At 40.2% G+C, this 15,847-nt stretch overlaps 1 protein-coding gene across 1 annotated transcript in view; it reads left to right on the plus strand.

Annotated features, from left to right (window-relative positions):
- LOC126198716 (B-box type zinc finger protein ncl-1-like) overlaps positions 1–15,482 on the plus strand; it is a 154,814-nt gene extending 139,332 nt beyond the window's left edge. Inside the window, exons 13-16 of the mRNA XM_049935235.1 lie at positions 6,478–6,671; positions 6,805–6,968; positions 7,995–8,227; positions 14,984–15,482. Of these exons, the coding sequence (XP_049791192.1) occupies positions 6,478–6,671; positions 6,805–6,968; positions 7,995–8,227; positions 14,984–15,088 (696 nt within the window). The 3' untranslated portion in view covers positions 15,089–15,482. The remainder of the gene's footprint in view (positions 1–6,477; positions 6,672–6,804; positions 6,969–7,994; positions 8,228–14,983) is intronic.
- Positions 15,483–15,847: the final 365 nt, after the last annotated feature.

Consider the following 15,847-nt stretch of genomic DNA (forward strand, 5'->3'; position numbering starts at 1 on the left):
TTGAAAGGGCATGGCCGATGTCGTTCCCCATCCTTCCCTCACCCGAGCTTGCGCTCCGTCTCTAATGACCTCGTTGTCGACGGGACGTTAAACACTAATCTCCTCCTCCTCCTCCTCTTGTGTCATGGAGAAAGTTACTGGTTCTTCTGCACGATCGAGCTGACTTCCAAAATATTTTAAGTTAAAAATTAAGTTTGCTTTGTTCTTTATAATCTTTTTTAGTTCATAGACCATAGATTTTTATTTATTGGAAGGGGATGTTTATAGTGGCCAATGGAACTTTTGTAGTATCATCATCATATTAATGCAACATTTATTTAATGCTTTAGTTTCTGTGTCTGTCATGTAGATATCATTGTGTTGCAGATTCAATGTGTACGTGGAAACTTCAGGTGAAGTACATATGGAGTAATTGTAAATCCCCCCCCCCGATTTCCTGATAGTACATACCTGCCTACTTACCTTTGATCTTTCTCAATGCCTTTGTCAATCCTATATGGTAAGGATCCCTATATTGTGCTATACCACTGCAGAACAGGAAGGACAACCATAATGTAGGCAGTAACTTCAGTATATTGGTTCTGTGGCAAAATTATGAAAAGAATATTTGCTACTCACCATATAGTAGAGATCCTGTAGAGGTGATGTTGAGTTTCGGATAGGCACAACAAAAAAGACTATTCGCACGCGCGTGCACACAGAGTCTCTGGCTGCTGAGGCCAGACTGTGAGCGGCAGTGCGTGTTGGGAGAAGCTACTGGGTGGTGGAGGTAAGGAGGAGGCTGGAGCAGTGAGGGGGAGGAGTGGCAGGGTAGGGGTGGTGTATAGTAAAGTGCTACATGTGGGAGCATACAGGGATGAGGTGGAGAGACATAAGGGCAGCTAGGTGTAGTCACTGTTAGACGGGGGGTGGGGTTGTGGAAAAGGAGAAAAGTAAAGAGACTGGATGTTTTGGTGGAATAGAGGGTTGTGTAGTGTTGGAATGGCAACAGGGAAGGGGCAAGATAAGGAAAATGACTAACAAAGGTTGAGGCCAGGAGAGTTAACTGGAATGTAGGATATATTGCAGGTAACTTCCCACTGACACAGTTCAGGAAAGCTGGTGTTGGTGGAAAGGATCCAGATGTTATGGGTCCTGAAGCACTCATTGAAATGTTGGGCAGCATGCTTAGCAACGGGATGGTCCAGCTGTGTCTTAGCCGCAGTTGGTGGTCATTCATGCACACAGACAGCTTGTTGGTTGTCATGCCCACATACAATGCAGCACAGCGCTTGCAGCTTAGCTCGTAGGTCACATGACTGGTGCTTGTAGGTCGCATGAGTGGTTTCCGCAAGTAGCCCTGCCTTTGGTGGGATAGGTGATGCTTGTGACCGGACTGGAGTAGGTGGTGGTGAGAGAATGAATGGGACAGGTCTTGCATCTATATCTGTTACAGGGACACGATCCATGAGGCAAGGGGTTAGGAGCAGAGGTTGTGTAGGGATGGACAATTTTATGTAGGTTCTGTGGGCACCAGAATATCACTGTGGGAGGGGTGAGAAGGATAGTGGGTAGGACAGTGTTAAACCCTGCCTGACTCAGTTCACTCCTCCATCCATCTGTGATTCACGCCCACTGACCCAGATCACCCCATTAACTTTCCAGACTTTCTTGACCTCTAACCTTATCTCACCATAACTCCTCAACATGCAAACTAATCTTACATTCACGGAAAGAAACACAATGTACTACCTAGAAACTGATCCCTACATTATCATCCTACCTGCTGACAAAGCAAAACTGTTGTTTTGGACTGCAAGGATTACCTGACAGAGAGACTTTGCCAGATTCATCTACCTGCCACAGTGACCCCATTCCAGAAGTCCAGCATTATCTCCAATCTCTCCTCATATCTTCTGCCCACCCCAGAACCTCTGCCCGGAATCAATCCCCCCCCCCAATCACCTGTACTACTACCTGCCCTCCTACCTTCTACATGATTCCTTAGTCCATAAACCCAAACAGCTAGGATGGCCAATTGTGGCCGGTTATTGCACCCCCACTGAAAGAGTCTCTGCTCCCGTAGACCAATACCTTCAGTCTATTACCTGCAACATACCGTCCTGTATAAAAATACCAGCCATTCACTCCACCGACTCCCCATAGTTCCTGTTCCTTTACAACATGGTGCCTTGCTCGTCACCATTGATGCCATCTCCCTTTACACTAACATCTCTAATGCGCATGAGCTTACCGCTGTTAAACAGTACCTTTCCCAATGCCCAACGGATTCAAACCTACAACCTCCTTCCTAGTTGCCATGGCCAACTATATCCTCACCCACAATGACTTCTCCTTTGAAGGCATCAACTGCAAACAAATCTGGGGTATGGCTATGGGCACCCACATGACACAATCCTATGCCAGCCTGTTCACTGGCCATTTAGAGGAATCTTTCTTCAACACACACAATTCCAAACACATCAAGTGGTTCAGATCCATTGATGACATCTCCTTGATCTGGTGGAGGGTGAGGACATACTATCCAAATTCATCCAGAACCTCAACATCTTTTCCCCATTCAGTTTACCTGGTCCTACTCAACCCAACAAGCCAGTTTCCTCGATGTTGACCTCCACCCCAAAGGTGGCTACATCAGTATCTCCATCCATATCAAACCTACTACCCCCAGCAATATCTCCACTTCACAGCTGCCACCCATTCTGTACCAAGAAATCCCTTGCATACAGTCTAACCACCTGTGGCTGTTGCATCTTTAGTGACAAGCAGCCCCACTCAAAATACACCAAGGGTCTCACTGAGGCCTTCACAGACTGTAAATACCATCCCAACATTGTACAAAAACAGATCCCCCTTGGCTTATCCAGTCACACACCATATCCCAAAGTCCCACCATCTGGCCCAGAGGAACATTCCACTCGTGACTCACAAAGGATTGCAGCAACTAAATCATCTTCTCTGCCATGGTTTTAACTACCTCTCGTCATGCCCTAAAATGAGCATGAACCTGCACAATATCCTTATCCATCCCTACACAACCTCTGCTCCCAACTCCTTGCCTCATAAATCATATATCTGTAATAGACCTAGATGCAAGACCTGTCCCATCCATTCTCCCACCACCAACCACTAGAGTCCAGTCAGAAGCCATCACCTATACCATCAAGCACAGGGCTACCTGTGAAACCAGTCATATGATCTACAAGCTAAGCTGCAGCCATTGTGTTCCAGTGATGTGATCTACAATACCTGTGAAACCAGTCATATGATCTACAAGCTAAGCTGCAGCCATTGTGTTCCAGTGATGTGATCTACAAGCTAAGCTGCAACTGTGTTACATTCTACGTGGACATGACAACCAACCAGCTGTCTGTCCACCTGGGTAGATACCGACAAACTGTGGCCTAGAAACACTGGATCACTCTGTTCCTGAGCACGTTGGCCAACACGGCATTCTTCATTTCAATGACTGCTTCACAGCCCATGTCACCTTGACCCCACCAACACCAGCCTTTCTGAATTTTGCGTGTGGGAATTCCATCCTACACCCCCGTAACCCTTCTGGCATCAACCTTCGTTATTCATTGCCCATACCTATCTAGCCTCATTCTCATTCCACCACTACACTGCCCTCTATTCCACCAACATACTCAGTCTTTTTACTTCTCTCCTTTTCCACTACCCCCTCCCCTCCATCTAACCTCCAGGACCTTACCTAGCTGCTCTACCCCCTCCCCTCCCCTCCATCTAACCTCCAGGACCTTACCTAGCTGCTCTACCCCCTCTACACCTCATACCTGTATGCTCCCACAAGCAGCACTTCACCATCTCCCACCACTAACCTGCTACCACTCCCTCTCCCCGCCCCCAGCCTCCTCTTTACCCTCACCGATATTTTTGTTGTGCCTGTCTGTGTCTCAGCATCTCTACCATATTGTGAGTAACAGCTATTCTTTTCATAATTCTGTCATATTCTATGGATTTTTTCATTGTACATTTGTTCTATGTCTTCTGCGAGTAAAATGTTGTCATTCACATGTGATGGCTCCAACTTTCTACCAGTAAAATGCAGTCTTTGGTTTGCTTTCTACACAACATTTTCCCTGTGATGGCTTCAATTTGAGTTATCCGTAATTTAATTCCTAAGTGGAACTGGGCTGTTGTCTTTTCATGAAAACAGAATTGTTAAAACATACATTTTTATTGCTCAGAAAACTTTAACAGCTGTGAGAATGCATGGAGAAGCAAACGCCCCCCAAAGCGTAAGCTGTACACGAAAGGTGAGAAGTTGCTGCAGTCAGTGAGCAGCTTGTCATCTCTGCTGACCCGTGGTGTTGCTTGGCCATTGAAGTGATGATGGCAGGGCACTGATGTCATTAGTGTTTGGCATCCTGCGACACTGCTTTTGCACAGGATGGTGGCAGCCACGCAGTTCATGTCAGGGCATTTGGAACACAGAATCACACCTTAGATCCAGCATGGAGGTGGGTGGCTCTTAGCAACAGCGCATGCCCATGCAAGTACAGGTGGACAGCAAGGAGTTTGATCACACAGACAGTGGTGACTGCACGGTCCCAGACTCGAACAGTAGACCATCAGGGCAGGAGGTCAGCAGCTGCTGAAATAGGCTCACAAGTGGGCTACCGCTTGGAGGGCACTAAGTCAACAGCATTGACTCAGTGCAAACAGTAGGGTCACAGCTAGCAGCAACAGCATACGGTGGAGGCAGCTTTTTTACTCATGTCATTGAAGTCCGTTGTGATCCTCCCCTTGTAGCTGGTAGCTGTCAGGCTGCATGCTTCTGTTGAGAAATGAAAAGTGTTTATAAAAGCTTGGCCCATCCTTGTTTTGCATTGGCACCAATTTCCATCATATAAGCCCCAGCAGAGTAATGGCTCAGATGTGAAGCAATCAGGTCGCCAACACCTCAGCAGCTCATGCATTTCTGTTGCATTGATAATATTACAGTTGTGGTCCCTCTGCTTGGCTGGACTGTCTGGTAACTGCTCCATGCTGTGGTGGCAGTACTTGTATCAGCAGGTCGCTCCTGATGTGAGAGCCTAGCTAGCCCACGTCTCACCCATTTCCATGAGAATCGAGAATTAACTCTCGTCTCCAGTTTATTCAGCTGTGCCAAGTAAATTAGTTGAATTGCAACAGGAATCAACATGAATATTTTTAGTAATTTTTAGTAATTAATAATGTTGAGGACTTCATTCTTTTTATTGTTCCACTGTTGAAGTTTTTGCAAAAGTCCAGTCAAAAAGTGCACTGTAAACACTGAAATTTTCACTCTGTAGTGGAGTGTGGGCTGATATGAAACTTCCTGGCAGATGAAAACTGTGTGCCGGACCCAGACTAGAACTCAGGACCTTTGTTTTTGTGGGAAAGTGCTGTGGCAGTCATGTCTCTGCAATTTCCTATCTTCCAGAAGTGCTAGTTCTGCAAGTTTTGCTGGAGAGCTTCTGTGAAGTTTGGACGGTAGTAGATGATGTACTGGCAGAACTAAAGCTGTGAGGACCGGTCATGAGTCGTGTTTGGTAGAGCACTTGCCTGCAAAAGGCAAAGGTCCCAAGTTCGAGTCTTGGTCCAGCACACAGTTTTAATCTGCCAGTAAGCTTCACTGTTTTAACAGTCAGTTTCAAAGAATTAAGACTTTGTTTGTCGTCACTCATGTAGAGTGACATTTTAAATTTGTGCATCTAATCATTTACAGACAATTTCACAAAAATGATTTTTGACAAAAATATATTCTGCATTTTGCAGTCTCTAGTAATTTGTATCATTAATCTGGAAAGTTTACTAGACAGTAAACATCATCTTCATCTGCAAACAGTCCAAGAAGGCTGCTCAGATGTCTTTGTAAATTGTTATGCAGGTCACAAACAGCAGATGGCCTGTAATGCTTACTCAAACACAATATATGTTCCATATTCTGCCTGCAAATTGATGTCAGTGATAAGAGTCAATAATTCAACAGATGAGTTCAGTTTCCTTGGTATGGCCTGTGCAATGTTCCAGTCCTCAGGTACAGGTTTATTGTCAAATGAGCAGTTACATATTATTTCTAAATATGTGGCTATCTCAAAAGCATGATGTAAAATGTGCTCATTCAATGAGAAGTAGAGATTTGAACATAACTACATTATGGACAAGGTTTAACCTTTCACTTTACAATCCCTCTCCAATCGTAGGTGCAACATTTTGATGGGTATTAAGCACCCACATATGAAATGCATAAACTGTTATGATATTGAGGCCTTAGGAATGTGTCTCTCCTTAGTAAAAAAAGAAAAAGATGATCTAATGTACAGAATAAATTGGATGACAAAACTAAAATGCTTGTTGTAGCAGTAGACTGTGACATTGTTGTAGGTACAACTGTAAACATCATAACTTTTATTGTTCTCTTATTAACAAATATAATCTTTAATCTTATCTGTGTGAAGCCATTCTTAATAGTATTTTTTTCTGTAGGTGTTTGAGAAAACTGGAACATTCAAATTTCAGTTTGGTATACCAGGAAGAGAGGAGGGCCAACTGTGGTATCCACGCAAAGTGGCTGTAATGAGAAATAGTGGAAAATTTGTGGTTTGTGATCGTGGCAATGAAAGGTCTCGAATGCAAATTTTTACAAAAAGTGGCCATTTTGTGAAGAAAATAGCAATCAGGTTAGACAATCTACAAAAATGTTAGACATTACCATTTAAATTAGTTATGGTAATTCAGTGTAATACAAATAATTAAATACTTAATACTTTGTCTTTACTGTTGTGAGTGATAACTGGAAACTTTCTGTTTCAGGTACATAGATATTGTTGCTGGACTGGCAGTTACATCACAGAGTCATATTGTTGCAGTGGATAGTGTGTCCCCAACTGTCTTTGTTATATCAGAAGGTGGTGAACTCATTCATTGGTTTGACTGCAGTGAATATATGAGAGAACCATCAGATATTGCAATCAGTGGTAAGTAATTTCTCACTGTTGCTGCTTCCATAAAAAATAATTAATGCAAAAAGCAGCAACATGTAAAAATGTACACAGCATGGAAAGGCAAAGCAATTGCAGAAATGTGAGAAATATTGTTAGTATTCACATACAGAAAATGTTTTATGCACTTGCATGAATTACACTTCTGTGTGCCACCAACAGGAATTTGAGTTGCGCTCATGTGATCCTCTCTATTTTCAGCACTCGTACGAATTGACCGTGTTCTTGAAAGTATTGCTTCTTAACAGGGCAGTGAGCAACACATAGACTTAAGCATTTAAAATTTTTATGGCTGTATTACCAATATGGCTTATGGACCTGCAACACACTTGATGAATTTCATGTTTATTTTCTTTCCGCATCATTTGTTCTGCTGATATAACACAAACACTCATTTCAAACGATGAAAAATAGTGTTACTTAATATTTGATTTCAGTGGCATGTATTAAACATAATCCTTGACCAGCTGGCTGCCAGTGATCATGCTGAGACTAATGTGATCAGCGTCTTTTCCACATTCAGTCTCGTAAAACATCACCAAGCAGATCTCCCATTTTTTTTGGAACAATGGATTCCTTCATCAGAAGGCAAACCTCAGAAGAAAAAAGAAAGAATTATGCACATTAGTTGTATACACAAACGGTTAATTGGCCACTTGTTTCGAAAGATATATGTGATACAAAGCGTGAAAGCAAAATTGAAATTCCCTATCAACTAGTGCAATTTTGATGTCATTTCTGGCATCCTGCCCCCCCTCTGCCATTTAAACATGGCCGTAGCTATTAACCCCCCCCCCCTTCTTCGTTTTTGGCCATCTGAGCTAGAGTTCCATCCATAAAGGTCTATATCAACGGGATATTAATCTCTGAGCTTCTCTCGTGCAATATTCCTCCATTCATGTTGCTAATCAATAATGAAGTTACTTTTGGTGATTGGTTGTGTTTAATTTTTAAAGTAAAGTTTTATTACAAAAAGTTACTTTAGTTCTACTTCTTTTTCAGGTAAAGAGTACTTTGTGTGTGATTTTAAAGGACATTGTGTTGTGGTATTCAATGAAGAAGGCCAGTTTTTGCGTCGCATTGGATATGAAAACATTACAAATTTTCCCAATGGAATAGACATATCAGATGCCGGTGATGTTTTAGTTGGTGATTCCCATGGAAATCGCTTTCATGTGGCTGTGTTCTCAAGAGATGGTGTTTTGCTATCAGAATTTGAATGCCCCCATGTCAAGGTACGTTAAAGATAGAAATACTTTTTTTTACATAGTATTAAGACTGGTAATTTTGGAACTATTTCAGTTTGTGTAATATGTGTATAAATTACACAATTATAGTGGTTGGTTGAGTGAGGCTCAGTAAACCAAAATTTTACTATGTTTCTCTACCATTTTAATTACTCTGTCTGTGTGACATAGAAGTGCCTTTTAAAATACTGCACAGAGTGCATGGAGGGTAGCATTGTTGCCAGCATGTGTCTGAGGGGCCACACCTGTTTTCGGCACACGATTGTTCTGGCTGTCTTTGAAGCATTTTAAAGTAATAAACAAATAACAATTCCCAACAGGGCATTTACATTACTGAATACTTTCTAAATAGTTGCAGTCTTGGTGTAAATTGCACAATTTTTCTTCCTTTGACCAAGAACTGGTATTGGAACCAACGGAAATAATTATTTTTTCTATATTCTAGCAATCCTTCACAGATTCGTGTTCACTATCTTCGTGGTGTGGCTCACAACCCGAGACTAGTCCTGTTGGGTAACAATCACAGTAGTTTCTTTGTCAGAATATTCATCTCACTGGGAATAAACTTTTTATAGTTTGCTGCCAAATTACGTTTCACTTAGGGTAGTATGCAGGAAGCCTGATTAGTGTATATGTTTTCACTGCAGTCAGTTTGTCAATTAGACAAGTGTGGTTTTTTTGTTTTTGTTTTTGTTTGTGCAGCCTATAAAGGTCCATCAGCTCCACTCTATTCATGCCAGGTTCAGTTTTCTATGTGGTACATTTATATCCATCCAGAACAAAATACCCGTTCTCATCCACTGCATTTCTAGAATTTTTATCTAACAGAGCAGAGTGGAAAGCCACATTGTCCGTTACTATTGTTGAATTTGAGGAATATTTTAGAGCAGATAATAGGAAAACATAGCTGAAAGTCGTAGGTGTTCACTCCAAGTAAGATATCATTGATATCCTTTCACAATGTATTTTAATTTCACCCTTGAACCTTTCTTTTATTTCCACAATTGCATCTTCAGTGTACAGATTGAGCAGTAGGGGTGAAAGACTACACCCCTGTCTTACTCCCTTTTTAATCCGAGCACATAATTCTTGGTTGTTCACTGTTACTATTCCCTCTTGGTTCTTGTAGATAATGTATGAGGGCCGTTCAATAAGTAATGCCCAAAATTTTTTTTCCACACAACATTTTTATTGTTAAGTGTCAGAATTTGGTGACAATATACACCAACATGTCTTGTCCATGTCCTATTTTTCTATGATGTCTCCATTGCATTCTGTGGCTGTACGCCAACATTGTGGAAGAGCATTTATTTCTTGCTGGTGAAATCTCTTGTCCTGTAGGTGTACCCATGTTTTCACTGCATGACTGACATTCTCGTCATGTTCAAAGTGTGTAGAGCCAGTTGTCAAGTTGTGGTGCGCTGGTCGGCACGAATAATGGCATCTGCACGATTCAGCATGTTTGGAGCATTGGGTGTGACAGGACGTCCTGAACGTGGATGATCATGGAGCTCTGTTTTTCCATTTCCTGAGGCAGTAATTTTCTTTACCCGTCACCCAACTGTACTCCTATCAACTGCAGCATCGCCATACACTGCACACAAATTTTTATGGATGTTCATTGTGGTTTGTTTTTCTGCACACTAGAATCAAATAACATCATGCTGCTTGTAATGCAAGCCGTATGTAGATGCTGTTTTGATGCTGTGCTATGGATGTGGCACCTGCCAGAACAGTTTGAAACTTCTGGTGGCACACACAAAAAATACCACATGTGAAGCACCAACAAGGGCGTTTCATATATTACCCGTCTCTCCTTACAACTTACTCCTGTTTTTCTCAGAATTTCAAACATCTTGCACCATTTTACATTGTTGAACGCTTTTTCGAGGTAGACAGATCCAATGAACGTGTCTTGATTTTTCTTTAGTCTCGTTTCCATTATCAACCGCAATGTCAAAATTGCCTCTCTGGTGCCTTTAGCTTTCTGAAAACCAACTGATCCTCATCTAACACCACCTCAGTTTTCTTCTCCATTCTTATGTATATTATTCTTGGCAGCAACTTGGATGCATGAGCCGTTAAGCTGATTGTGCGACGATTCTCGCACTTTTCAGCTCATGCAGTCTTTGGAATTTTGTGGATGATATTTTTCCGAAAGTCAGATGGTATTTCGCCAGACTCGTACATTCTTCACACCAACGTGAATAACGGTTTTGTTGCCACTCTCCCCAATGATTTTAGAAATTCTGATGGAATGTTATCTATCTCTTTTGCCTCATTTGATTGGAAGTCCTCCAAAGCTCTCTTACATTCTGATTCTAATACTGAATCCTCTCTCTCTTGCCTAAATTGACGCCTGTTCCATCAGAGAAATCTTCCTCCTTGTAGAGGCTCTTTCCACCTATTCACACTCTCATCTGCATTAAGCAGTGGAATTTCCATTACGCTCTTAATGTTACCACCCTTGCTTTTAACTTCACCGAAGGTTCTTTTGACTTTCCTGCATGCGGAATTGGTCCTTCTGACAATCATTACCTCCAGATGTCAGACACTCAGATCGGTACCAAATGTTGTGTGTCGATAGAGTATCACCCAAAAGGCTGGATTAGTTCATGCTGTGCGCTGTCGTCCAGTAGAAGATGCGTAAATGGTAATTAAGAGTAACACCAGAACTACGGAGTATAGGAAAAGCATATATGTAAGCTCCGAATGTAAAGTTCTCTGGTAGGTGAATTGGCAGAGCACCAAATCATTGTACCAATGGTTCAGAGTTCGAAACTCACTAAAGGTGACTTTTTTTTTTTTTTTTTTTTAACAGTTTATGAGTGAAATTGTTATTTGTGATAACATTTTTCTGACATGTGAACACACATTTCAGAGTTTGTAGCAGTGTTCTTTTGGCAGTATGCTTTCACTTCATGTGTTGGGACTACAATGTTGTAACATTCGCTACTCAATTTCTGTTTCCTTTTCATATTCCATAAAAGTTGTAGATAACCTTTTGCACAATACATTTTCTCCCTGATAACTTCAGAATTTCAGAGAATTCATTCTATCAACATTGTAAGAAGTTTTAAAATCTTCAAATGTTGTAAAATGTGGGTTGTCCTTTGTAACTCTCACTCCATCCTTCTGTTGATAGTGCATATTATTATTTTATGGATGTGACTTAAAACTGACGTTTTGGTAAACTTTACAATTCTCCATTTGTGTTATGAGGAAGTACTCTGTATTTTGGACTTGAAGAGTTATCGTTTTAGCAGAACTACAGAACATTGGATTGTATGTGTTGTCCAATTCTAGAGCTCTTTTCCATGGGAATTTGACTGTTTTGAATGCTATCTGGAGTACACCAAAGATATTGCATATTCTGGTATGAGAGTGAAAAAGTTATCTAAAATCACAAATTCCAAAGCATGAAAAAGTGTGAAAACAATTAAGACTTTCTTTGTGCAACAGAGAAACCTTGTGTCAAGCTACACTGAACTGCAACTATGTTTTATGAAACTGATAAGTTAATCTCATATATAGAGGGAAACATTCCACGGGGGAAAAATATATCTAAAAACAAAGATGATGTGACTTACCAAACGAATGCGCTGGCACGTCGATAGACCCACAAACAAATACAAACATACCATATATATATATATATCTAAAAACAAAGATGATGTGACTTACCAAATGAAAGTGCTGGCAGGTCGACAGACACACAAACATACACACAAAATTCAAGCTTTCGCAACAAACTGTTGCCTCATCAGGAAAGAGGGAAGGAGAGGGAAAGACGAAAGGATGTGGGTTTTAAGGGAGAGGGTAAGGAGTCATTCCAATCCCGGGAGCGGAAACTCTTTGTCTTTAAATATGTCTGCTTGTGTCTGTATGTATGCATGTGTGTGTGTGTGTGTGTGTGTGTGTGTGTGTGTGTGGGCGCGCGCGCGAGTGTATACCCGTCCTTTTTTCCCCCTAAGGTAAGTCTTTCCGCTCCCGGGATTGGAATGACTCCTTACCCTCTCCCTTAAAACCTACATCCTTTCGTCTTTCCCTCTCCTTCCCTCTTTCCTGATGAGGCAACAGTTTGTTGCGAAAGCTTGAATTTTGTGTGTATGTTTGTGTTTGTTTGTGTGTCTGTCGACCTGCCAGCACTTTCATTTGGTAAGTCACATCATCTTTGTTTTTAGATGTATTTTTCCTACGTGGAATGTTTCCCTCTATTATATACGAGGGCCGTTCAGAAAGTAACCTCCGGTTGATTTAAAAAATACACCAAGTTAAATAAAAATATTTTAATATATACATCTTACAACTACATCTTTGTACTATTTTTCTACATAGTCTCCATAGCGATTGAGGCACTTATCGTATCTCTTCACAAGCTTTGAAATTCCTTCTGCATAAAAATCACCCGCTTGTGCCTGGAGCCAGCCTGTGACCGCATCTTTGAGCTCTTCGTCATCATCAAACCGTACAAGAGAGTCTTAGAAATCTGTGGAAAACCAGTAGGCAACTCCGACATTGAGAAACGTCGATTTTCACGAACTTTTGCATCAACTGTCTGAACGAGTTCGTCAGTCACCAATGATGGTCTACCACTCCTCTCTTCATCATGAACGTTTTCTCGTCCACTTTTAAATAAACGTACCCATTCACAGACAACTCCTTCACTCATAACTCTTGGTCCGTACACGGCACAAAGCTCACGATGAATAGCTGCTGCAGAATATCCTTTGGCTGTAAAAAACCTTATGACAGCACGCACTTCACATTTGGCGGGGTTTTCTATTGCAGCACACATTTCAAACTGCCACAAAAACTAAACTAGCGCAGGTACGACGTTCACTCGACCACGGCTTGATGCCGACTGACCTGTTGAGTGCGTGAACGCACAGATGGCGTCCCTACTCCCCCCACAACCCGCACTGTGACCAATCGGAGGTTACTTTCTGAACCGCCCTCGTATATATAATTTCTTGTCATTCATACCAAATAAAAGTAATGAAAATAAATAAAATAGTCAACCCTGTGGTATTAATTTAAACAATTCCTTATCATGTTCTCTTCTTATGTACATGCATTTGGTTCAGACAATTCGACATCACACACGTTAAAGCAGTAAAAGGGCAGTTTTAATGGCATCTCAAAGGAGGCCTTGGGGATGTCTGAATAAAAAAGAGATCATTCTTTGGAGAAGATTCTCGGAGCAAAAGAACATTCACTGAGAAAGTTCTCTGTTTCATATGAATAAAAAAATTCAAAGCATGTTCTCTGATGGATGAGTGCTGTGAGAAAATGCGATGATGAGACATATAAAAATGTCTGACACTGGCGTCTGGAGTCACACACTAGTCTGAAAACTCGGGTCTGTTAAATAGCACAAAAATGTTTTCATTTCTGCTTTATTTGATAGGCCGCCCCTCTCTACTTTCATAATTTTTGGGAAGGAAGTTTGTCAGCCAAATAATGTTTTTATTGTTTAACCTGTATAAACTTAGACAGTTTCTCTCTTTAGTATTTCTTTTAGCTGTATATTTTTTTACCTTTCAACCAACATAAATTCTGCTATTTTCACTTAAAAACCAGGTAAAACTTAAACCTCAACAGAACTTACTCAGCTCGAAGTATGCAAAAGAGCTCAATTCAATAAATGGAGGATGTTCTCTCTTGTGAGAAGCATATCTAATTTTATTCATGCAAAATCAACGAATGTTCTTCACATTGAGTGATTTCCCTCACCCATTTACTCAAACTGAGAACATTCTCAGTTAAGTATATTCTCTGACTCGCTTTATTCATGTGAACATGAGAATATTCTCCAAAATTCCAAGAATAAAGTTACATTCTATGTTTTATTCACATCCAGCACGGAAGAAATATTTCATTCAACTCGCTACAGCAGGCTAACTGTTCAGTGTGCAAACATGGAACTGGCATCATTGTATTGTGCAAAAGATACACAACGCTTCAGTTTTGTCATATTTGTTACCAAGATGAGACAGTCGTAGATTACAGTTGTTTTCATAGGTTACAACTGTTGGTATTAATTGGTATAGACAAATAATTAATGAAACCTCCTTCAATTAAGATTGCTAGAAGCTTTGTGCCAAAAAACACTTGCTATTACTGCCAGAGTTCCTGATGTCATCTTATCACTGTTTCCTTTCAGTTGTTGAGTAGTTACGAATATTAGTTCTATAATAAATAGCACTTCATTTACAAGAGGAAAAATATACTTATCCACAATCTGATGTAGTTTAGCTGGTTTTTGATCAGTAACTGTCATACACTGTTTTTACTGCTTTAGCAATTTTTGAAATAGTTGAGTGGCTTCATTTTCAGTAATTCCTTCTTCTTCTTCTTCCCATACAACTTTCACATATTGCTTATGTCAGTTTCCATCTATAGTCCTTAAGGGAAGCATTGAACACAGCAGTATTTCCAAAAGGTTTTCAGTTGTGATGACGTTGACATAGATGTATAATAAACTGTTTTACATGCCTCAGACTTATTCTGTTTGTAATGAGAGTTAAAACTGGTGACTTTTTAACTACACATTCACATTTTTGATCTGTGTCTATTTGCCTGCTGTCATCTGTACTTGCCTAGATTCAGACTTCGGTTTGATGCTTTGTTACATCTTACAGGGCATTATAAATTCTGTTATAAGATATTATTATTGAATTAATTTAGCTCGCAATGAAAATAAAATTAGCATTAGTATACTTACTACACTATTTTCTGCAGGTGTCTCGTTGCTGTGGCCTAAAGATCACGTCAGAGGGTTATGTGGTCACTCTAGCTAAGAACAATCACCATGTGTTGGTTCTCAATACACTTTATATAATGTAGAAAATCATTAGTGATTGAAAAATGAAAGGACAATAGCTGTTGTGAGTAAGCCACAAATTAGATTTTAGTTAATTCGAATTACAGGGAGTTAGAGATGATCTCGCATTAAAATGCTAATGATTATCAATAGCCAGTCAGGTAAAGAACAATAGATCTTTATTGTGAACACTATTGCCTGTTTAGGCTGTAAATTGTTTCAGATGAATGTGGGGGGGAATATATTTAGTATAGGCAGAAGTCTATTTTAAAACTGATTGATAAACTGTATTATTGTGGAAGTGCATTTAGCAAATTATCCAAATAGACAAATACTGGAGTTAAATATTTACACTAATTATTATTTTATATTTGTTGACTTTTACGAACTAAATTATTATAATTATTTAGTAGCAGCAGTAATATGGTTCCTAATTGTAAAGGCTTCAAGAAGCACTTTTTGTTTCTAAGTGTATGTGAGTGTGTTATAATATGGCTGTGTGTCTGCATATGTGTGTGTTGAATATTTTTGTGTAACTAATAATTACAATACTTACTCAGGACATTTTATTTTCATCTTATTATGCTACATATATAACTTTTTTAATATGTGTGGTTGAAATTTTGATTTTATCTTAAAAAGAGAATTGTATTTAAAATGTTTGCTGTGACTTATTCAGCTGATAGGCTACTAAGCAAGAAGGAACTTGATCCTGATAATGTTTGGTCAGACAGTGCCATTTTTTACTCAACTGTTGACAGCAAATACTTTCTGTGTTTCCT

This window comes from Schistocerca nitens, chromosome 8 (assembly GCF_023898315.1).
Source record: "Schistocerca nitens isolate TAMUIC-IGC-003100 chromosome 8, iqSchNite1.1, whole genome shotgun sequence".
Classification (NCBI taxonomy): domain Eukaryota; kingdom Metazoa; phylum Arthropoda; class Insecta; order Orthoptera; family Acrididae; genus Schistocerca; species Schistocerca nitens.